At 44.8% G+C, this 23,393-nt stretch overlaps 1 protein-coding gene across 1 annotated transcript in view; it reads left to right on the plus strand.

Annotated features, from left to right (window-relative positions):
* The window catches only part of si:ch211-186j3.6 (neural-cadherin), a 199,009-nt gene that overhangs the window by 117,047 nt on the left and 58,569 nt on the right, over positions 1–23,393 (plus strand). The window contains exons 20-26 of the mRNA XM_037490285.2: positions 361–552; positions 1,464–1,907; positions 2,045–2,375; positions 3,341–3,434; positions 5,789–5,973; positions 12,334–12,563; positions 20,784–21,061. Of these exons, the coding sequence (XP_037346182.2) occupies positions 361–552; positions 1,464–1,907; positions 2,045–2,375; positions 3,341–3,434; positions 5,789–5,973; positions 12,334–12,563; positions 20,784–21,061 (1,754 nt within the window). The remainder of the gene's footprint in view (positions 1–360; positions 553–1,463; positions 1,908–2,044; positions 2,376–3,340; positions 3,435–5,788; positions 5,974–12,333; positions 12,564–20,783; positions 21,062–23,393) is intronic.

Consider the following 23,393-nt stretch of genomic DNA (forward strand, 5'->3'; position numbering starts at 1 on the left):
TATTCACAACCATGTTAACAAGCAAATTATGAAATATTTGTTTGTCCCAGTTTTTATTATTGAAACATGGCCCTCAGTTTTAAATTTGTCTGTTGCCTAAAAGATCCTCATGGACTGTAATTTATTTATTTAATTTTTGTGAAAAAGTTATCTGTTCAGTTTATAAGGTGATTGTGAAACGGGCAAAACAGCATTAATTAAACTTTTTATTAATCGGTTAATACACATGTCTGCTCCTTGGGTTTATTCATGTCAGTTATAAAAAAAAGATGGGTCATTTCAATCAATTTACCCATAATACAAGAAGCCACCACTCCCTAAATGCTACCTGGCTCACACAATGTAATTGCTTGTTGTAAGGTCCTTGAGCTCACTGCAGAGGACAGCGACACTGGAGAAAATGCCCAGCTGACCTTCAGTGTTGTGGCTGGAGACCAAGAGCAGAAATTCTACATGGTCAGTCACAAGCAGGAGCAGCGCGGCACCCTGAGGCTTAAGAAACGTCTGGACTATGAACGGCACAGCGAGCAGAGGTTCAACCTCACGCTGAAGGTAGGGCAAGCTGTGCCAGAAGCTCGGCACACTCGATTGAAGGTTGCTTTGATTCAGTTTCCCAATCTTTCTCTAATTCGCAGAGTTGCATTTTACTTTAATAGGATGAACTTTCAGCAAAGGGTGCGAATGTGTAAGGGCCCATCTGACAGATGATGAAGAACGCTGTGCTGACTAGGTGTTCCTGGAAAGTGTAAAAACTCAGGAGACAAGGAAGAACTGTTTTTGGAAATTCTCTGAGCATTGATCTTAAGGTTTTTTTGACAGTGAGCACAAATCTCTCAAATCGACGCCACCTTTTTAACAGCTACATCAAATACTTTCTGGGTGTGGGAGAACTATAAAGTCAGTCACAGAAGACACAGGCGGTGTCATATGTCAGCTACAGACCATTAAAGCTCCACTAGGCAACTCGTATGTGAGAGGTAGCTGTTAACCAGAAATAAACCCTATGAGGGGATATGAAGAAAGCTGTGGCACACTCATGCACATAGATGTATAAATTGGGTAATATTGCTTCTTCGCCAAAAGGAATAAAAAAGGTCTCCTAACACGAGGGTTATCAGTACTGTTATTGCACAAAACAATGGATATGATCGTTATCAATTATTACAAACACAACCAGAAGGGCACAGACTTTGCAAAATGACAAAGAAAGTGGGGAGTTGTTCTCAGTTCTTCCTCATTGGCCCCTGCTTTACGTTTTCACCTGGTTTCAATGCAGTCTGGCCTTGTTTTTCAGTGATTTCCTGACAAATAGACAAACAAACCAAACCAAAAACATGACACTCTTAGCAGCGGTTATTATTGATGCCCTGTGGTAACACTTGGCAGATATGATGTATGTGTATACACTTGAATCTTGCCTGTACTGGCATGGCATGTGGCACTAAACGAGCTCTCTGCTTCAGGTTGAGGACATGGACTTCTCCAGCCTTCTGCACTGCGCGGTGGAGGTGGAGGACTTTAACGACCATGCTCCTGTCTTCATTCCGCACCTCCTGGCTCTCGCCCCACTGCCGGAGGACATCGGCGTTGGAACCAGTGTGGCGCGCTTGGTGGCCAGTGACTCCGATTCGGGCCAGAACCGTGACATCACCTACAGCTTATCTGAGGACTCGGATCCCGACGGGCTGTTCGCCATCGACCAGTCCGGTGTGCTCTCCGTGGCCCGGCTTCTGGATCGGGAGAGGATATCGCAGCATCACCTGGTTGTCATAGCAACTGATCACGGGGTTCCACCTCTAGCCGGCAGCGCCACGGTCCAGCTGCCGCTGTTGGATGTGAACGATAACGGACCCGAGTTTGAGGCAGCGTACTCCCCAATGGTCTTTGAGAATGCGGCCGGACCACAGGTACGTAGGTGGGACACAGTAATATAGTGATGCAACGTAGTAGTATAACGCACGGCAATGGTGACAGGAATAAAGTTAGGATTAAACAACTGAAACTTGACGAAGCACAACCTGTCATGCTCTCCCTTGTTGCTTAGGTGGTACGCCTGAACCAAACGTCCACCCTCCTGCATGCTGTGGACCGGGACTCCCCAGAGAACGGGCCGCCCCTTCACTTCGCCGTCCCCCCCCAGTATCGCCACAGCAACGACTTCTACCTGCAGGACAACCTGAACGGCACGGCGACGCTCACAGCTTTGAGGACGTTTGATCGCGAGCGGCAGAAGGAGTTCCTCCTTCCTATCATCATGAGCGACAGCGGCCATCCAGCCAAAACGGTGACCACCACCTTAACGGTGACCATCGGCGACCAAAACGATCACGCACATGTGGCCGGGGAGAAGAAGATTTTCATCAATAGTCACAGAGGTAAGGCGCTCCTCCGTGTACACATATCGTACTGGTCTTCATTTATCTTTTCCAGGCTGTTTTTTACTCTGAAGTCAACGCATATTTTCAGTCTGGGCAGGTGAAACTAATAGTGCCAATTAATTCGCAATTCTCACCAGCAGATCATTTTCATGGTGTTATTCACCTCTGGCTCTATTCACCAGCTGTTAGCACACAGTCATCTGTCTGCATGCTCCCTGTCCCAGAATGACTCCCATGGGGCAATTCTCAGGGTGACAAGGGCACGCCATTGCTGCATGCGACATGCGGTTTACTACCGCTAAACTCTTTACCCTTCAGAGCTGTGCCCCCGAACACATGAGCCATTGGGCTGATGGCACTTTAGCCACTGGGAACAAAGGCTGTAGCCAGTGGATGTCCGGGCACGACATCCCCCACACATCCAGGTTTTGTTCATATTCATACTTACATACTTTCAAAATAGAAGAATATCAGATTTTTATTGAAACACTTTTCTTTTCCTGAGTTCCTTTCAACGAAGGAGAAGGGACCAAAATTCACCATGCCAGGGTCGGCCTTTAAATTGTTAAGGAGACTCTCAGAAGGATTCCCAGATGGTTTCCGCAACAACTGCTCTTTCTACGTGATCATTATCGTTGAGGATCCAGGCAGCATTTACTGCTGTGCATTTCCTTCTTCTGGGAGGTCATTATTTGACACACCTTCTAGCCTTCATTCTAGTTCTTCTATATTTCATGTCTATTTGTTTTTGTGTGTGCGTGGGAGTGTTAATGTAAAGTTTGGGATAAAGTTTCTATTGGAATGGTTGTAAAGGTGGTTTGTGGTGTTGGTTGTGTATCAGGCGCAGTTAATCAACACCCAACTAAAGAACACGTACATGTAAAAACACCTGCTGAGACGGACACTCTTCTTACCAAAGGATGTCCTGAAAAAGAGTGAACTGACTTAGTTTCTGTTATCAGGCCGGATGCCAACTACAGTGCTTGGAAAGGTCTACTCTCCTGACCCTGATGACTGGGACAACAAGACGTACGTCTTTGAAGGACACGTGCCGAGGTAACTGAGGTCACTCATTGAGGACCGTTCCTGCTGGATTGTTTGCATTTTACCATTGTAAAATTGTCCTTCCTTTGCTCAAGAATCTCCCAAAACCCCTTTTACATATCAGATACGTAGGTTTTGTTGGCCATTGTTTGTGATGTTGTGTGTTGATAGATGATAGATCTGTCTGATTTTGGGTCACAGCTCTTTTTGTTCTACTTCATATGTTTTCATGTCAGTGAATCACGGTTGCCTTTGTTCATATACTTCAGCCATTGAATGGCTTAGTTTTATTTAAACAAACACCACTGTACTTTTATAATACTATTATTAGTATTATTTAAAAGCTTATCGATGCATCTTGTATAATAGGTCTAGTGCACGTGTCCCGTTTAAATGAAATGACATCACAAAGACGTGTTGGTACTTGTAATAGTAAAAAATCGTCGGTGGAAGCTGAAATGAAGTGCTATACATTAGACATAATTTACCACCACAGCATATGTTGTAAAATGAGTTAATGTGACCCACTAAGTGGTTTATTATTTGATTTGCCAAGGTTCTGCCTTGGATCTCCTCTCTAATCCAACTTGAATGAGCTCATTTGCTGTTCAAGGCGAGCGTCGAGAGGAGGACCAAGTGAAATTGCTTCCTTGCATGTCTTTTTGCCTATTAGTCGGTCTCATTTTTGCCTGTGTCTTCCTCTCACATTCTCCATTACCGTCCCAGGGGGCTATTGCTTTACAGCAGAAAACCGAGTAAACACCAAAATGCTAAGTAGAACACAAGGCTGGGGGGGATGAAAGCGTATTTATATGGGTCTGTCTTCATGTTGGACAGTTATAAAGGCAACCAAACCAGTAAAGAATATTGCATAACACATCTGCTTTAATCTTTTATTTCTATCTTTATTCCGTCCGTGCTGATCCTCTCATTCTGTCCGATTTGTTGTTAAAATATAGAAAATACAGTAGTTTCTTTATTGGTATATCCTGTGCCTGGCATTACATGTTCACCTTGTAGAGTTATGTCCTGTATGTCCGACCCAATTCTATTAACGCTATTACTAACAGTCTCTCAAATTAATGGCCTTTTTTAGAGGGTTTAAATGCTTAGAAATTTGTGCAATTTTTCAGAATAAAGAAGGCAGACATTTTAAATTTAGTGACATTTCAGCCCATTTCTGTCCCAACGGGGGGGTTTTGCAATTTTTTTGATTTGGTTCCAAAAAAGGCCATTTTGCAACAAACCAGTAAGTAGTGGTAATTTTGAGATATTGACACATAAAGCCCAGTTCTCATTATTCACACCCATCATTTGTGTGTTATCGCGTGGCCCCGCCCTCATTCTTAACTCTGTGACACGCTTGTCAGAGACTTTCAGATTTTAATTACTGCACTGAGCTCAGCTCCTGTTGCGTGGTGCCTGGATGTTTCCCGCTGTTACCCCCAACGAGCAGGGATGTTCATGTTGATCACTGCTTGCAACTTTAATGGTTGTATTTTTAATCAGAGGTCGATGAACCCAAGCAGAGCCCTTACTCGGGGCTGTGAGTTTTACATCACATCCCAGCAGATGTATACACCAGGAATGTGCACATTGCACACCACCGAGAACACACCCATCAATAGGAGTCCCATAAAAAGGCTCCATGTCGGTAATCATTTTTCTATTCTGCTTTTTTAGAGGGCTGCATGCACTGCTGAGGCCACGCTGCGCACATACAGAGAGCCTCTGAGTAGTGCCAGCCCTGACATATTGTATAAGGACGGATCTGGTGGACTCTGGACCTGCAGGACATAAGCCAGCAGTCATACTGAGGATTTTTCTCCACTTAGCCGGTTACCATGGCGACCCTCTGATGGGCAAATAACTGAAATGACTGGTCTCTGCAGACTCACGACACATTTGAAATAGTCCAATCAGCAGAACACCAGCAGTTTCCTCCAGATTCAGCAGCTTGACCCTTTACGCTCTGAGCCATTAGGATATAACTAGGGTCAGGTGATGTTCGTTGTGGTGAAACTGGATGCTGCACACACACACGCACACACACAGGCCAGTCTTGGAGCCTGGTCACACTGCCTTCCAGCAGCAGCCAGGAGAACGGCCCATGAGGCGGCAACCTGAAGGACCTCAGTCGTCCCAGAACCCCCCCGCTGCTGTTTTGGAGTAAAAACGTCTCAAACGTTGACATTCACATTCAAACCTTTTCATTCAATGAGCACAGTTTGTTTAACGTTTTTTCTGGTCCATAAAGCGATCTCCACATGTATTGATCCCTGCACAAGGCTTGGCTTGTATGATTCAGAATAAATGCATTGAAATGTTGTCTTTTTAACATCTCTGTGTTGGTTCTATCTCCTCAGTTACTTCATCCTGAACAAGCGAACCGGCTTCCTGATCATCAAAGAGAACACCCCTCCCGACATCTACCAGTTCCAGGTGCGTGTGTCCGATGGAGTGTGGCCTGATGCCGTCTCCTCGGTCACCGTGCATGTGAGGGAGCTGCGTGACGATGCCATCTACAACTCCGGGTCCCTCCGCCTCGCAGGTAAGCTGACCGGTGACAGACAGACACGGCCCTGCCTCTGGACAGAACTACACTAATAGATGCAGTCTGAAGGGTCAGACTTGAATGTTCTGTTTGACCTTTGACCCCCTTTCCAGTCGGAGCTATGTTTAGTTTTGTTTAGCGACTGTGGTGTTCACAGACAGGACGGTGTTGTCGGTTCCTGGTGTTCATGCAGTGCGCTGAACGGGGTCGGCTGCCTCTGCCCAGTGGGATTATATCACCTGGTCCTTGGCCGTAGGAAACTGGATGGACTGGATTTTATCTGGAGATGTGGTGGTCAAATCACTGGTTTATTGGTGGTTATCTAATGTAAGGTTCGGTAAGGTACATCACCAGCGTCTCTAGAGTCAATACAGGCCACCAATCCTTTCATGAATGTGTCTGTATGTTTTGTGTTGTCCCATTATTGTCCTGTTATTGTCTCGTTACTGAGAAACCTCAGAAAGCTTGGTGGGAATTTCTTCAAATGTTTTACAAATCCACCTGCATGGATGAACTGATCGGAACGTTTTGACCAAAGAATTCATGCAGTGATTATGACACAAATATCTATTGGGAAATAATGATGAACTGATCACAGAGATTTAGTCTGACGAGCTGACTACAACAAACCCAGATAGTGTGTAGAGTGTAGTAACATACCCCGGGACTGTCCCTCTGTCCTCATGAAGACAGACGCTGTCCATATTCTCCCAGGTACACAGAGAACTGCCCTTTGGCCTCTTTCCATGCCCTCCAGGTGTCACATTTGTGTGATATTCAGAGCTTGGCCCCTTCATGCTGCTACAGCACTACACTACGGGGCTTAGAGGGAAACCAATGTGTGATGAGCTGATAAACGTCAACGAAGACAAAAGCGGGCGCAGTGTGCTGCTGACTGGTGTTGGGCCACTGTGATCCTTCTTTGCAAAGTTGTCTCCATTCATTTCAAATGAATGCGGGCTGATTGTTTGCCGTGGTTGTTTGCATTGTTTCACAGGCGCACTGTCACACTCAGTTACAGATCTTTCCCTAGCAAAAGATTACACTCGTTATTAATCCCTCTCCCCTGACTCGGGGGATTTCAGTAGGCCGCTGGTGCACACACACACACACACACACACAAAATAATCTGTTTCCATTACTTATGCTGGCTAAATGATTAGTAGAGAAGGTTTTGCTCAGCCAGCACATTTAACATGTTGAGCAGCATCCATCATTGTCTGATGCAGAGCACATTAGCTGTCTGCTCAGAATTAAATTTGCTTTAGTGAAATGGGACATGGTTGAGGGATTTTTATGATTTCGGAGATATAGAAATTGAAGCAGAGGAGGTGGCCAGGGGGGGATGTATTCCAAGGAGAGGAAGGGCGAGGGAGAGGAGGCAAGGAGGCCATGGAGCCTCCTATAAGTAGATAAAAGGATTTGCCTCTCATTCTGAAAAACGGGACTGAGGTAAACCACCAGACAGTACGTGGAGAGCAGCTGGCGGCCACATTTCCAATATTCCTTTGGGGCAATTGAACCCATCCGCAATATGTCGACAAGCAAACGTGTGTTCAAGATGAATAGTGGAAATTTACAAGGACCGAAATAGAAATTTCATTTGCGAATGAAACCAAGTTTTTGTCCAATGTATTAAGATGGACGAGGCCCGGTTAGTCCCTGGTCACTTCATTGAGGGTTTTCAAAGGGCAGCGCCGTCCTCAGAGGGCTGAAGCTGCACAGGGTATTGATTGAAGACGCCCTGGTGGGAGCAGAGGGACTTTGATTTAGAGCTGGAGTGAACACACAGTAACAAACTGACTTTTAACCCGCAGTTCAGCTGTGAACAAACCAAACCAAATGGATGTTTGAAGTTTGCAAGCAAACAGTAACAGCACGGATTAATGACTGAGGTGGAGCCACACAGTGAGCATGTGTGGAGGATATGTAACACAAGCAATCGTTAGTTTTTTTCATGTGCAGTTTTGGAGTAAACAGTCTCATTGATTGTGAAAGTATTCCTCTCATAGCATTCCGTGCGGCCTTTTTGACATTCTAAACCCTATTCCAAGAACAAATGCAGAATGCGACGAGGACGCCCAAAGAACACACGAGTGAAATCTGCCACCCTCCCTCCCGCTCTCTCTCAATATTGATGGAAAGGTAAAAAAAAAAAAAAAAAGAGAATGTGGTAAACAAAAAGTCCTTGAAATGTCCACATAGCGCCGGCTCAGATTGCTCAGGGGGAGGCAGAGGATGGCGTGTGTAACAGGTTAAACAAACTTTCTCAAACATGGAGAGCTTGTCCTCTAACAGAAGCTCTCTCTCTTCACACGTCTCTGCCCTCTGAGGCATTGTGCCATCGATCTACAGAAGTTATAAGAATATCTGGGTTTGCTGGTGCAGGGATGGATTTGTGAGATACCGGAAACGGTCTTAAATATTTCTGGCTATAAAAGATGTGAAGAAATGTGAAATGGCTTCTATTCTCTGTGGATATTATTATGGGGAGTTTTCAGATCAATGTCACAAATGACTACGTGGTCTGAGAATGGCACTGGTCTTGGTTTTCACACTGTCCTTCCCAGTCATGTTCCTAATGGTTGTGGTCTCGACACCGCCTTGACCTTGGCTCGGTGTTTAGATGGTCTAATTGTGCCGCATCCATTTCCTCATTGAATTATGGCTTTAACCAATGCTTGTATTCATTACCGTTTCCTGGTCATTAGGATCCACTGAAAGACCAGCAGAGGGTCTCTCAAGTTGCACAATGAATAATAAAATAAAATCCACTACATTTGTACCATTTCTGTGTTTAAGTTGCTCAACTGTAAAATTATTAATATTATTAGCATCAATGGTAGCTTGCCTCTTTTCTTGGCAATTTGAGGATGGTCTTTTTTGCTGGAATCATGTTTCCAAAGGGTTGTTTCTCATAAGGCCCTTCACGTTAATTTAAAACAATTAGAATTGTTGTTCTGACAAATATCTGAATTACACACCATCACTAAGGGACATGCTTGAATCACATTCTTTGTCTGACCAACAGTGCATAACTGCTTTTCCTTTCATTTGCAATGCTGTCAGGCTGACAGCAGCCTGTGTGGTCCACTACAGCTCCCTGGACAGTGTACTTGTTTTCACACATCTTGGACCAGAGTCAACCACCTTGGCAAAGACTGCGTTTTCCCTGTCTTTCACACACCTGCTTCTTTAATCAGTGAAATAAAATGTTCAAAACCATGGCAACGCAGGTTCTCCACATGCATTACACAAGAAATCCAAAATAAGTCATTAATTATAGTGATTTTTTTTCACATTCTGCAGAGAAAAGATTCCTGTTTCAGCTGACTGCCATCTGCATTCTGCTGCACACAATCACGCTAATGACCAATATGTTTTATTGGCCTCATTAGTTACATTACGTGTTACTATTGAGAATCACAGTTGAGAAAGGAAAGGTAGACTTCCATTAACACCTAAGAGGATTCAATCATTACTGGTTTTAAATTATACCTTTAAAATGTTTATTTCAAAACTGATATAATAATGTAATGTGTGTGAAGTTCAATTGAGATTTTTTTGGTCTTTTAATAATCGTATCCTCAATTCTTGAGTTGATCAAAGAACAGGCCTAAAAATGCACTGTTTCAGACTTTTCTCAGTAAGAATCCCACCAAACTGCAGAAATGCCGTGTGGTATTTGCCTTTTCTGTTTTCTTTCAGGGCTTTTGTTTACTATTACATTTTTGCACCTCTTTGTGAGACATCACGAGCCCAAAGGCAGGCGTGCGCCCGCGCTCCGATGACGCCTCTGGCAAGGAGAGAGCAGCAGTGATTTGTGATGTTGGATCAAAGCCAGGTGCAAAGGCTGCCACTCTGCGTTAGGAGTTGCTTCCCTTTCCCCCCCAGCCGCCGTCCCTCCCGACTGTCTCTCTGTCTGCATGTGTCCCGCTGGACTGACTGATGGGAGCTGACAGTAGCCTCCATCCCTCGCGCTGTGTCCGCTGAGCCCACTCTCTTGTCTCTTAATGCCCAGGCTGGGTCTCCCTCTACGTGCTCACAGACTTAATCAACCTGCCCAACCTTTATACATAGACACGTGTGTGTGTGTGTGTGTGTGTGTGTGTGTGTGTGTGTGTGTGTGTGTGTGTGTGTGTGAGTGTTGCGCTTCTGTCCCGTGAAAACCAGCTGAAGTCCTGAAATGTCGATTTTGAAGACGTCTTTTGCCACGTAGGACAGTTTCTGGATGTGCTTAGAGCTAAAGGGTTTTTTCATACGTGCAAACAGCACTTGCATGCCCACTTGTTGAGCAAAACAAGTAGTTGGTCTCCCAATAGGAAGATATCACATCCTAGTAATGATGTAATACAAGTTTTATAATATATAAATATAAGTCTTAAAGTTTTATAATGATATGTTTTGGCTCGTCTGTTTGACCCATCATGAACGCCTGCACATCATTTCTTCAAACCTTGTACATCAGGGATTCTAACAGGAGGTCAGAGGTCAAGCTTAGGGTGACCTCATGTGTTTCCTGAAATACTTTGTAAACACTGTAAGCTTAAATGCCTTAATTTTCTGCTTTCCCTTTTTACTCGAGAAGAGGTGATTTTAGTTTGTTGGTCAAAGAGCACTCTGATCTTGCTAAATGAGTTTTTGGCCAAAAACAATTCTCCACAAAATGTCTAAAAGGGTGAACTATTAAAGTGATTGATATTTTGACAGACACCGTTGTCAACTGTAAGATTGATGGTTGATGAAGGAGAAGTGCTAGTTTAAGAGTTTTGTAAATACTGTGAAGGCTCCAGAGCGTTCCACACAGTTAAACGTCTGTGTTCACCAACCCAAATTACAGATATCTACCTTCAAAATGAACACAGCATGTTTCCTTTAGCCGAATATCGTAGACTAAGTGAGGAAGCCACCTCTGGATTTGGGCAACTGCAACTTGTGGCATCAGGTGGAGGGCTGCTACCTCTCCGCACAGGATCGGTACAAAATGGCCGTCACTACATTTCCCAGAAGGCCTCAACAATCACTCATCTTTAAGTCTTTAAGACACCTGATTTAGGCAAAGATCGAAGCTGGAAGGCTGGAAGAGAGGGAACCAGGTCCTGAGCCAAAGAGCTCGGAGCTGCTGGGTTGAGTCGATTTTCTCCTCAGACACACTTTTCTTTGGGGACGTGTCTTGTTGTTTGAGAGATTACCAAAGTTAAGACTGTTTCTGTTGAAGAATCAAACTTGACCTTTTTTGTAAACCTAATTAAGCCTTGTTTTTATTTAGGTGGCCCTGCCTCCCCCTTGCTGCACACTACTGAAAGTTCCTATTCTGAAGCTTTCTTTCTTCTGTGTCTCCTGCTCGACACCAAGATGAAATAAGTCTGAGATGATCATTGTTGGCCCCGGGTCTGGAACACTTTAGAAATGTGACATTGTTATTTGTAAACTTCGACCTTAGGGGACGATTTTCCCCGAATTCTGATGGTCTATGGCCTGATCTCTGCAATGACACATCAAACATGTTCGTCATCTGGGACAAGGCCCATTGTCCCCAAACTAAGCTGAGAGTCGATCATGTTACTGTCCTTAAACAAACAACTCTGGCTACTTCATCCTCTTCAATAACGGGGGGTGGGGGGGGGCGGGCAAGCTCTGGGTGGAGGCTGCTGCAGACTGATGAGGAATTATCCACAAAAGAATGGTGCAGCATTGAAAACCCAAGTCCCTGTCACCCTCTTCACCCAAAGGCATTCTCACACACACACACACACACTCCATAAAAAAAAGAAAAAATAGATATATATCCTACTTACATTGTAGAGACAGTGAGAAAGGACTCTTGGAAGACTTGAAAAGGCTTCATGAGCAGTATTTGACAGCAGCGTTGATAAAAGATAAGCAGCCCTTCCAAAACACTCTGTTCTCTGAAAGAAAACTGCTGTTACTTCCCATAAAAATGTTTTTAAAGAATACATGTTTTTCCTTGAGAGGTAACCATTAGATTATTTAAAGGTAGAGAAGAATACTAAAAATATAAAAGATCTGTGAAATAGAAATATCAAACGACAAGACAAAGTATCACTGCAAAATTCATTTAAAAAAAGGAATGATTAAAAATGAATCTGATGAAAAGAGCCCTGTTCAATAATTAATTATCATAGGTTCTGTCTCCAGTGCTCTAGACCATGTTTTTTAGTTTCGCACTAGGGCCTAGTTTGAAAATAATTGGATTTATCCTCAAGCAGGGTTGGAAATAATGAGGCCACTTCTGAATAGTGCACGATTCCAATGCTGTATGTGTGTGTGTGTGTGTGTGTGTGTGTGTGTGTGTGTGTGTGTGTGTGTGTGTGTGTGTGTGCGCGCGCTCCTCAGACATCACAGCGACGGAGTTCATTGAACTGAGAGGAAAGCAGCGGAGCCGCTACGAGCTGCTGCTGGACTTCCTGTCCGAGATGCTCTCGGTTCCACCGGACGACGTCAACATCTTCAGCCTCGCGGACGTGAAGGCGCGAACGCTGGACGTCCGCTTCGCCGTGCGCGCCGGGCCCTCCTTCCTCCAACCCGAGAAGATCCACGGCTATGTGGCCGCCCACAAACAAAAGGTAGGCGTAGTCCATTCTTTACCGTCACACACCTAATCTAGATTGGCATAATCCAACCGACTGCACAGCAGTGAGCGAGGGCACAACACGAGCCCTGGGATAAGCCGAGGCACGGAGAAACCTTGAAGGAAACACCTGTTGGTTGCAGGCAGCGTTTCTTGCCTCTGGCAGTGTTTTGGTTGAAGATTGCAGCAAATCAAATATGTCAGTCAAACTGTGGGACGTTGCCTTTGTTTGCAGGGCTGCCAGTCATCGTTTCACACAAACCAAACGGCATCCGTAATAAAAGTGTGGAGACAGACCGGAGTGTAATGTGTCTGCACTCACCCTGGACAGCTGACTTCAAACATCCCTAAATACTGTGAACCATAGCTGTGCTGGCTTCATGTCCCCGTCTCACCGCGTTCACAACAGCAGCAATGCTCGTGGTTCCCACTCTGGTTTCTCCTCCCATCTCACCTCAAAATGCGCGATTTTTCCATCAACAAGGTGAAAGGAAGTGACCGCTTGAACACCATGAGGACCAATGAGCACATGACCTCCATTGTTACCGTGGGAAAAGGAGTCAGGCGACACCTGAAGTGAAATGACAAGGGAGTTGCGTGAGCCATAGATTAAAGACACATTTGATCCGACTTAGTGAACCATGTGTTATCGCTGATTAATGCGGCCGGTTTGTGATCCGGATCTCAGCATTCATGCTTTCTAGTTGAGTTGTTCAGGTACATAATGGTGATCTTCTGTTCCATTCAAAATAACTAAGGTTATCATAAAGTAAGACTGTATAAGGTTTTAAAACATAATCTTGTTTTTGGGGAGCAAATGAATCCAGTTGTTTGAAATATATACTAGTAAGTCAAAGACCTTTTAGCTTCTTAACATATTTCTAGTACCTCATTGACCCTTGTAACGACAACATTTTTGAGTAACTAAAAATATAATCATTTATTTCCTACTAATTTGAATGAAGGCTGTGGTGTCACTGTGTGTAAATGGCTGAATGTAAAGCACTTGTTGAGTTGACCCAAGACTAGAATGTCCTTTATTTCCATCAATCTAACATCCCATGCATTCTGCACCAGAACGTGACCCCTGCGCCGCCACCGTTCTGCACCAATGTGCCAACTGTAATCAAGTCGTCATCCACCCTGTCGCATATTTATCGACATGGTCTGTGGGGGATGCCCATGCATCATTACTATTATTACTGACCATAAACACAGGAGGGCAAGCTGCAACACCCCAGACCCCCAGCAACAACCCACATAACCCTGTGGGTAAGGCGCCTGGCCTTTTGCAATGAGGACATGTTCACATATCGCAGCGTGCCAGGGGCCTGCGGTGCAGCCTGGCTCGCTGTTTATTGGGACACTTGAATGAAACCCAACCATTGTTAATGCTAGAAGCAACACCTGTTTATATTGTCTGCTGTATAAAAGGCTCGTTGCAATTTGAATTTTAATTAAGCTGTTGCTTGTTTGTTTGTGTTACCGTCCAAGCGTGTAATAATGGTCTAAATATCATCCAACACCTAGAGAGCATAATGGCAAATGCACCTTGTTTGTTTAGTTAACGAGAGAAAAGGCCACTCAGAAAAAGTGTGAGTAGGTCACATCCGATGACATAAAGGCTCAGTGTGAATGATGGCTGGCTTTGAACAACAGCAGGTGTGAAACCCCTTACTAGCTCTTCTTTATTTGTTCATATCTGCAGCACAGTGATCTTAAACTTAAACAATTTACCAAAGAGCGGCGTGTTTCTCACGCTCAACACCATCGTCGGCCAATTATTTTCTGTCAAATTGTTGGTCTGTGTATAAACCGGGCTGCAGGTCCTACACGGTTCAAATAATGAGCTTGTAAAAGCTCTCTTATTCAAGCTCACCACAAGAACCTCAGTCATAGTTTTATTAGGAATTAGGATTCAAACAAATCATTAGGTCAATCGTCAAAAATATTTCACTAAACGATCATTATGTGGAAAAGTCAGATATAAAATTGGAGGATTGGTTCCCTTTTAACTTCACCATTTGTCGCAACCAACCTGCAACTTTAAAACATTCTACCTATCGTGCCCAATATAAGACACCAGAGTAACTGCTTTGGAAGTGTGAGTCAGCAGTAGATTAGCCTCTATGGCTGGTTAGGAGCCTTAGCATATATGAGACAAACAAACACCGAGGAATATCCATGTTGGCAACTTATCATTTTACTGATGTGGTGAATTTAACCACAGGGGGAGAGGGAGCCTGAGCTTGGCCGGAGAATCGGAGCACAGGGGCCGCATTGCAATCGCTTTACCGATCTTCATTCCGACCCCATGGTCATGAAGGATGGGTCATGACCGAAAGATCTAGGTCACGGGTACCAGCGGCCGAAGTGGGTTTCCTCAGCAGAGGGGCTGGCGTCTCCCCAAGAGCCAGGGGGAGAAGCTCAGCCGTCCGTGAGGAGTTTTCCTTGAAAGGAGCCAGTTGAGGTTGTTTGGGCAGGGATGGCCCCTGGGAGCCTCCCGAGGGCGGCCTGGGAATGTCTTGGGATCCCCCAGTCAGAGCTGCTAGGTGTGGGAAAGGGAAGTTTGGGGTCCCCTGCTGGAGCTGTTGCTGTTGTTTGTGGTAAGGAGTTTGATCTGCTGTTGAGACAAAGGTTGTTTGGGGGAAACAAATGTGAGAAAAACCCTCCACCATTTATTCAATAGAAGGATGGCTGATTAATTGATTTTGCCTAAAAGACTAAAAGACTTGTCTAGTTTGTCCTCCCCAGGTCCTTGTCCATCTCTAATACGTTAAACACATGAGGCCTGATTTAGGCCATTGTTTTGGTTTTTCTTGGGGGGGGGGTCCAACTAGGAAATCAACCTGAATCCAACCCGTCTGACTAAGAGAAACGCAGCGAAGGAAACAAAATGAACTGTGCTTTACCAAATGAGGTCGGAAAGATATCATAGACCTTCCTCCATTTAGTCAGAAAGTGTCTCAATATATTACATTTTACCCAAAGGAGAGACGCAGCTGAGCCAAATTGGAAACGTGGAGGAGCATCTCATCATAGAGTTTGGGAGAAAAGCAAACGTTTCACAAAAGTCCTCCCTCTTCAGGCCTTGAGCACCTCCTCCTCTCCCTACACCCACCTGACCCACGTGGACCCTCCCTCACCCCTTCAACGCCCCGAGCAGCCCGCTGGACTTTCACTATGCCTCTCCCCTCTCCCCCACTCAGGCTGGACCAGGCTTCCTCTCTATTTCAAGTGGCTTTTGTTTGAGGGAGAAGAAAAAGGGGGCGAGAGATTAGAAATGAGGTGGAAAGCACGCGTGATTGAAGTCTTTAGGGACGAGCGGCGTGAGAGCGGCGTGCAGGGAGCCCGGCTTTCACCTGTGATTTGTGAGGAGAGCGCCGAGCGTTTCATCTGAATTCCGCCAGGTTCTCCAGAGAGGGCGTTGATCAGAATGAAATGTGAAGCGCGGCGACGGAGAGGATGAGCGGGAGGCGGGGTGGGGGTGGATTGTGTAGAAGATGACGCTTAATATTAATGTCCCCAATTTGCCAGTAATGACCAGATGAATGAATGAAAAAAAAAAAAAAAAAGATCTTCCTTGGGTCTCTCCATTTGTCCCTGCTCTAAGCATCGAAGTCATCCCTCAGCGTTTGCCATCCAACACACTCGACTCTTAATGGCATTGGCTATTGGACTTTTTTGGGCCCGAAGTGCATCCTGTCATTATGTGAATGTGGCCCTGAGGGTGGTGGAGAGGACTGCACAAGCTTCTCTGTGCATCGGAGCTGCAGCCGGGGGAACAATACGTCCCCGTGGTCCTTTTGTTGCTTGCATTGCACACCGCTCTGCCTTCCACAGATCAAATGTGGGCCCCTGTGTACATTTCCTCAGCAGAGCATCACTAGAGATTAGGCACGCTCATTCATTTTCCTGTGGGCATTAGGAGACTCCAGTGGGAGAGGAAGGATTTTCCCCGAGATGGACTATTGAGAAAGGACATCGTCTTTCTGTAACCATCTCTTCAACCACTGTCTCCCGTCTCCTACCCAGCTTCTCCGCCCCCCCCCCCCTTCTTTCACCTGACCTGGACGGGGTGGCCTATTGAGAAGGGAGGTCTCTTTTTCTAAATGTAATCTCAGAAGAGATGGCACTGCCCCACCTGAAAGGAAGAACCACTTCTTCTGTCATTATGTTAAAGTGTCTTCTTGGCATTCCAAGCTCACCACCAAGGGGGGGAGGGGGGGGGGGGGGGGGGGGGGCAGGGTGCCTGGCAACGAAATCATTTTTAGCTTAATATCTCAGCTGTTCACTTATTGCTTTTTAACCACCTGACATGACACTTATCCCGAGATGTCTCCCTCCCGCCGACAACCCCCCCGCCCCCCTAACCTCCTTCCACTGCAGACATTATTACACCGCATGAGTGTGTCTCATGGGTTGTGACATCAACAGGGATCCATTATCCGGTGCTGGGAAGGTGAGCTTGACCCACATCAAGGATACACCCTGTTGACCGGGCCGCACCTTTTTCTTCATCTCTCATTAGGAAAAGTAGTGCACATGAAATTCTAATTTCCAGATCAGAGACTTTTTTGAGTATTCAATAACGATGGGTCGATGTGGATCAACCCACACATGACTTTTCTTTTACTCAGCATCTACTGGAAATATAGCTCCACAAAGTACAATATGACACTGATAATATCCGTGTACAACCAACCACCAACCTCTGTGCTAAAAAAAGTGAAGCATGCCAAAAAGCGCCTTTCCTTAAATAGCCCCTTGAGGTCGGCTCCAAAAGCAGCCAATCCCCCCGAGACCCCCACGTCAAAGAGGCTTCAGCGCCCAATTTAACATCAGCCATGTACGGGAAAGACTATGCCTCCATGTGACAGCTGTACAGGGGGTGGGGGGGGGGTATTTTATGACTCACTCTTCTATCACGGTTTAAAGTCTGACTTAATTAAGCGAGTAGCTGCTGAGTCCCTGTTGGGTGCCATCTCCGGTGGCTCACCGCTAGCTGTGTGCTGTGCTGCGTCCCTGGGGCCCCCCCAGCTCCAACGCCCCTATTTCATATGGCCATTTATAATAGTCAACATTATGAGGTAAACTAAACCCCTACGAGGCCACCTGTGCTGGCTTCCCCACTAGAATGTATCTCCTCGCCTTCATTGCCTTGTTATATGTACTGACTGATGTGCAGGTAAAAACATAGCTTTGCATTCATGTAGTCGTGTAATGTGAACTTAATTTATTCATGAATGGGTTGCTTTGTGAGGACACTGGTATTATTCAGCATTTATAGCTATACATATGACAAATAATATTTGTGTTTTGTAGACATCTTCAAAAACATTTATTCATATCATCTACTTTCCCGTGAACGAGGGAGTATAAAGACACACACAAGAGCAGGATGGGTGGCGCAAAAAGTTCAACATAACTCACATAATATAGTTGTGTTATGTTTTCATAAATCTGACTAAGTCGTTTTGTTGCCTGAACCTTAGAGGGGAGTGGTACTTAAAAACGTATCCATAGTTTGATTTGTGTTGCTGGCATTCTTAGGAAAAAGCCTCTTCTCGTGGTAGCTATGTGAATATGTTGCACTGACGTCTCTGCTACTCTCCCCCATGAACCAATCCACTCACCATCCAAACACTACCTCCACAGCCCGCTTTGTTGGTCCCTCACACTGTCACACAACAAACAATCGCACAAAGAGCCCGAGGAGGAGGGTTCATAGATTCAGTGCTGGCCCGGTTCAGCTCATCAAACTCCTACAGGGCCTCTTCATAGGACTGCACATACTGGCAGAAACATTGAAACTAATAGAATGCCTTGCGTTCAGGGGTCTAAAATGAAGGAAACATTAGAGTGCTTTTTGTTGATACCAAGGAGCAAGTAAATGCAGTTGCTAAGCATCCTTCAGCACAGCAATGTATCAAATCATTTCTTTATGTCATGCCGATTCAGAGAAAGTGATTCATTTGATTTGATTTATTCTGGACTATTGCAAGCCTCTACATGCTTGTCGCAGTCGGCATCAATCCCCCGTCTCCGACTTGTTCAAAACTGTTTGGGCTGAAATCTAAACTATCGCTCCACATAGAAACCGGAAACGCCCAGTCTTGGCAGTGCGATTAGTTTCAGTAAGATTCACAATAGATCTGAAGTTGGCTAACCCCGAGGAGCTGAACGCAGCCTTCGATCTCCATGGTTGAAGGCTGTTCTTGGTGGTTGTTGCAGGCCGAGCTGAAGACTGAAGGTGCTTCCTCTATTAGTGCACGTGTACTTTGGAATAACCCGCCTAAGGGAGTAAAGACAGCTGAAAGTTCTATCTTTTAAATCCCTTCTAAAAAGACATTTTCATCCACAGGCTTTTGTGTTAATCACTACTTGTGCACTTTTTAAAGTTTGAACTGTTTCTAAGTCTCTGTTTATTGGTTGCATTTGTTTACCTTGTATATGACCTTTTACGTCCATGTGTTCTAGTTGCTGCTGTGGGGCTTTATTGTATCTTTCAACATGTTCTGCCATACAAATGGAGACTAATATTGTTGTTATAAAGTGCTGAGGGCATTCAGTCAGCAGTAACAATGATCCATAGAACACAACGCTATGCAAGTCCCATTCCCTGCAGCACAGGTCATTTGCTGGAATAAGTGGATTAGATGTGAACTGCATGGTTAGTGAGCGCAATCCAGACGCGCTGAATCGGACCCAATCAGTCCAGAGCATTGAGCAGGAAGTGACCCGCTTCAACGCCACGCGCATCAAGTGGGTCTGCACGTGTTCCCGGTGCACGCCTGCTACACATGAGTCCATGCACGTGAAATCTGCTCCTCCATCGTCACTCAAACCAGTCACGGACAGCACTTCAAAATAGGAACACACACACACACACACACGGCCTCTGCACCACAACGCTTAGGTTCAAATTCAATTTGACTCCCATTGTCGCTGCCTGTGCTCCGTCAAACTGCTCAACCTAGAAAGTCACAGTTTCCCCTGTGACTCATCGCCGTTTAGCCCACTTTTTCAGGAACTAGTGCAGAAATGAAATGCTTGAGTTCTTAGATGGAACCTGCGCAGTGTGATATATTCTCCCACTGAATATGCACTTTCCACATCAGCCTCCTGTTGGTAGTCGACAGGTTTGTGCGTATGCACATGTTTACGGATCTGTGTAATATAGATCAACCACACATTATTTAATACACTGACATTTCAGTAAGTATGCATTTAACTGGACAGGAATAATGATCCCAGGTTAAAAGAGTTCTAATAACATTGAGCAAACTACTAATTTGACTAAGAGCACCACTATGTGTCACACTAAAAACCAACATTATGTTGTGAATAGGCATATATTACAGTCTGTGTGCAGTGTTAATACACAGGAGACTACAGCATACCTCAAAGGTAATGGCAACTAATGCACCAGATCCGGTTCTTATTGGAGCTGTAATGTTAGTTTTCTTCAGCCAGAAGGATGATCTCGAACCGCAATGACAAATAAGCTTTAATTGTATGTGGCTCATGTCTGCCAGCTGTGTGAATTTCTCTCTCCCCACATCTGTGGCTCGCTCTTGACTTTTTTCAGCATTTAAAAAAAGTATTTTGTTTTGTTCACTGTCGTCAGAAATCAGTGGAGTTTAATGCCAAGGACATTACACATACAAGGCATTATTTTACATTACACTCACTGTGCACGTACAGTAAAAGACATCATTTAAAATACAAAATATGAAAATAGTATACTCCATATCTGCATAATAGGTAACTTAAATACACATACACAAGTTATCATTTCTGAAATGATTGCATTCAGAACCTAAACTGTTTTATTGCGACTCCTTTAGCAAAATGGTCTTTTTGTATTTGACTTATCAATGTTAAATAGTGTACATGTGTAGGGATTTTATTGTGAAAGGTGCAGAAGCAGTTTCTGCGGATCTGCGCGTGGAATAGAAATCAAGTTTTAAAATGCGTGAAAACGTCCTCATCCCAAATGTATTTATTCTCAACTAACAAATTAAACATTTAAATCCGGATGTGACGGCTCACTATTAATCCCAGTGGTTTGAAAAGTACCTGCTTGTGGTAGTCACCACGCCATGTGAAAGGGTGCTGCTACACTTGTAGTTAACGCTCACTCAAGCAATTGCGTCATGGTGCCTGCAGTGGTTCACACAGTGCGTTTGTCCTCTCTGTCGTCTCCATCCAGCTGCAGTCCTTCCTGCAGGTCAACGTGTTCCAGGTGCGGGTGGACGAGTGTCCGGGCTCGGAGTGCGCCGGAGCCGGGGGCTGCACCAGCGCTGTGAGCGTGAGGGACACGCCCACGGTGGTGGATTGCGGGACCATGAGTCTCGTCTCGGTGACGGTGGAGTCCACAGCCGTGTGCTCCTGCCCTGGGAGGGAGCAGTCCCATCAGCCCTGCACCTCGTATCCCAGAAACCCTTGCTTCAACGGGGGCGTGTGTGTGGACACGCAGCATGGCTACAGGTGAGTGGGAAGGGAACGCTGTCCACACAACGCAGCCTGAGGAGCAGAGTTTAGCAGGGAGGTGTGTTCCATTATGGTGAGCACATGGGGAAACAAGGCCTAAACCTTAGTACGGCTTCTTTTAGTAAAGCAGGCCGACAATGCTCTTTAGTTTCCTCGTTGTGTACAGCAGAGAAAACATTGATGTTATTCCCAGACTGTTGACATGTAAATGTGGAGGTGTCGTATAGGCGGGGTTGGATTCAACTGAGATTTTGACACGTGCATTACTTTCACAAAATGCAATGTCGATTTGACAATTGTGTACTTCAGGCATGGCAAACACACAAAAAATAAGTAAGAAGCGTTTACAATACTTCTGGGATGACAAACTCTTGCTGAAAGTTGAACAGCTTTGATTTCCATTCTTGTCAGCATTGTAATTGTGCAATTAAATGGAACCTTTTATTTTGCTGTCCTGGCTCCTAGTTAGCATTTCATTATTCTTATATTGTTAATATTAATCATATGTTAAGTATGTTGGTGACATTTTTTAAACTTCCCCTAGATCCAAATATAAATGCTGTCTACTCACTATAATGAGGTGTGTGTGTGTGTGTGTGTGTGTGTGTGTGTGTGTGTGTGTGTGTGTGTGTGTGTGTGTATGGATATGCAGGTTTCTGGGACAGAAATGCTCTTTTAAAAACAAAGAGATGTAGATATTCAAACTGCGTGCCCTAAATAAAGCCATAGTTGTACATATTCCTTTTAATGCAGATTCCAGTGAGATTACCAATACACAAAGGCATGAAAACACCGTATGCCAAATCAACACCTACGGTGAACTCATTTGAAGCCCCTGGTGTGGAGACAGGGGGCCTGTCACCAGGTTCCACTGCTCCCCCTGAGTGTATGTACACCAGTTAGCTCCTTGTAGTGCTGCAGTGATGTGCCAGGCGTTTGCTTTGTCTAGCTGTCTACTAGCTGCTCTCCAGACCGGTGCGATCAGCCTCATGGCTCGGTCACATGATGCTATCATTGTAAAGCGGCTCATATGTACGTATGAGAAGGATGACAGGATACAAACTGTGTACAGTACCACATTAAATGCTGTGGACAATTCATTCACTTGCAGTAGTGGGAAGTGCCATGGTGGATGCAGAGCGCCGGGAGGGAGACCAGAGGAGAAGATGCAAATGAAGGGAGGAATGAGGAGCAAATTAGGGGGAGTGAACATAACCTCAGAAGCATTACTCTTTGGAGACTGTGAGGGAGAGATGAAGGCAGAGTGCCTCTCGGGGCGGGTTTGTGTAACTGTGTGAAAGTGCGTTCATGCTGCGTTTCGTTTAGATGCAAATCCTCACAAATGATGGCGTGATTACAGAATGTGAAGGAAAATGAACACATCAAAACAAACAATCTGCCCAATGCCACTAAAAGGAACTTCCATTAAATACTATGGCACCAAATGCTCTAATAATCCCATAACTGCTGAGCTCTTAATTTGAAGTCCCAGGTCTTTTCACGCTTATTTTGCTCATTAGCAGCTGACTATGTTGTTTGAAGCTGGTGGTGTGTTGCAGCTGTGGACGAGGTGAATTAAAATGAAGTTGCAATTAGTGGTTTTATTCATGCTGAAGGGAATTTCTTGAACCCTGTTGTGGTTAATAACAGCTGCTGCGGCTGAACATCAGCGGAACAGTTGCTCATTTTGAATGAGGAAGTGTTGCCAGCGTTGGCAGAGTCGGAGTCAGTTTACTCAAACTCTAATGTTTAAACACCAGTTGTAGTTGTTTGGGCAAGCTAGAAAACTCTCATTAAGGCACTGCGTGAGTGCTTAAATACCATTACTCGTTATTTTTCATGAAAACAACTCACAATTTAGCATTCAGCAAACTGCTTTCTGGGAAAAGGGAAGGCACAGACGAGCCTCTGAGTACCGTAATCTTAGGTCATCACTCCACCGCTTTGGATTGCCAGGGCATTTTAATAAACACGTCCGTGTCCAAGTTACAAAGAATCGTTTTTGAGTTGGTTATCCTTTATCTTTTAATCTGTTTAAGTTTCCCCACATGACCTCGAATGTGAATGTTTTTTGTGCTCATTTAAAAGTGCAGCGACACAGTAGCATGAAAGTGTCAAATGGAATCTCAGGACACAACCATCCATTGCAAGGAGATGGATGCTGGAAACACACAAGATTTGTATTTTCAGCTAATTCATTTCAAGTTAAATCTTTTTGTCATGTGTAAAATAGTTTAAAACACAAAAAGTGGTTTAACACCGTTGAGCCTATTTTACTAATACATTAGCAAATCACAGTAACTTCCATGAAACCCTACCTAAGCACTTC

This window comes from Pungitius pungitius, chromosome 4 (genome assembly GCF_949316345.1).
Source record: "Pungitius pungitius chromosome 4, fPunPun2.1, whole genome shotgun sequence".
NCBI classification, from domain to species: Eukaryota; Metazoa; Chordata; class Actinopteri; order Perciformes; family Gasterosteidae; genus Pungitius; species Pungitius pungitius.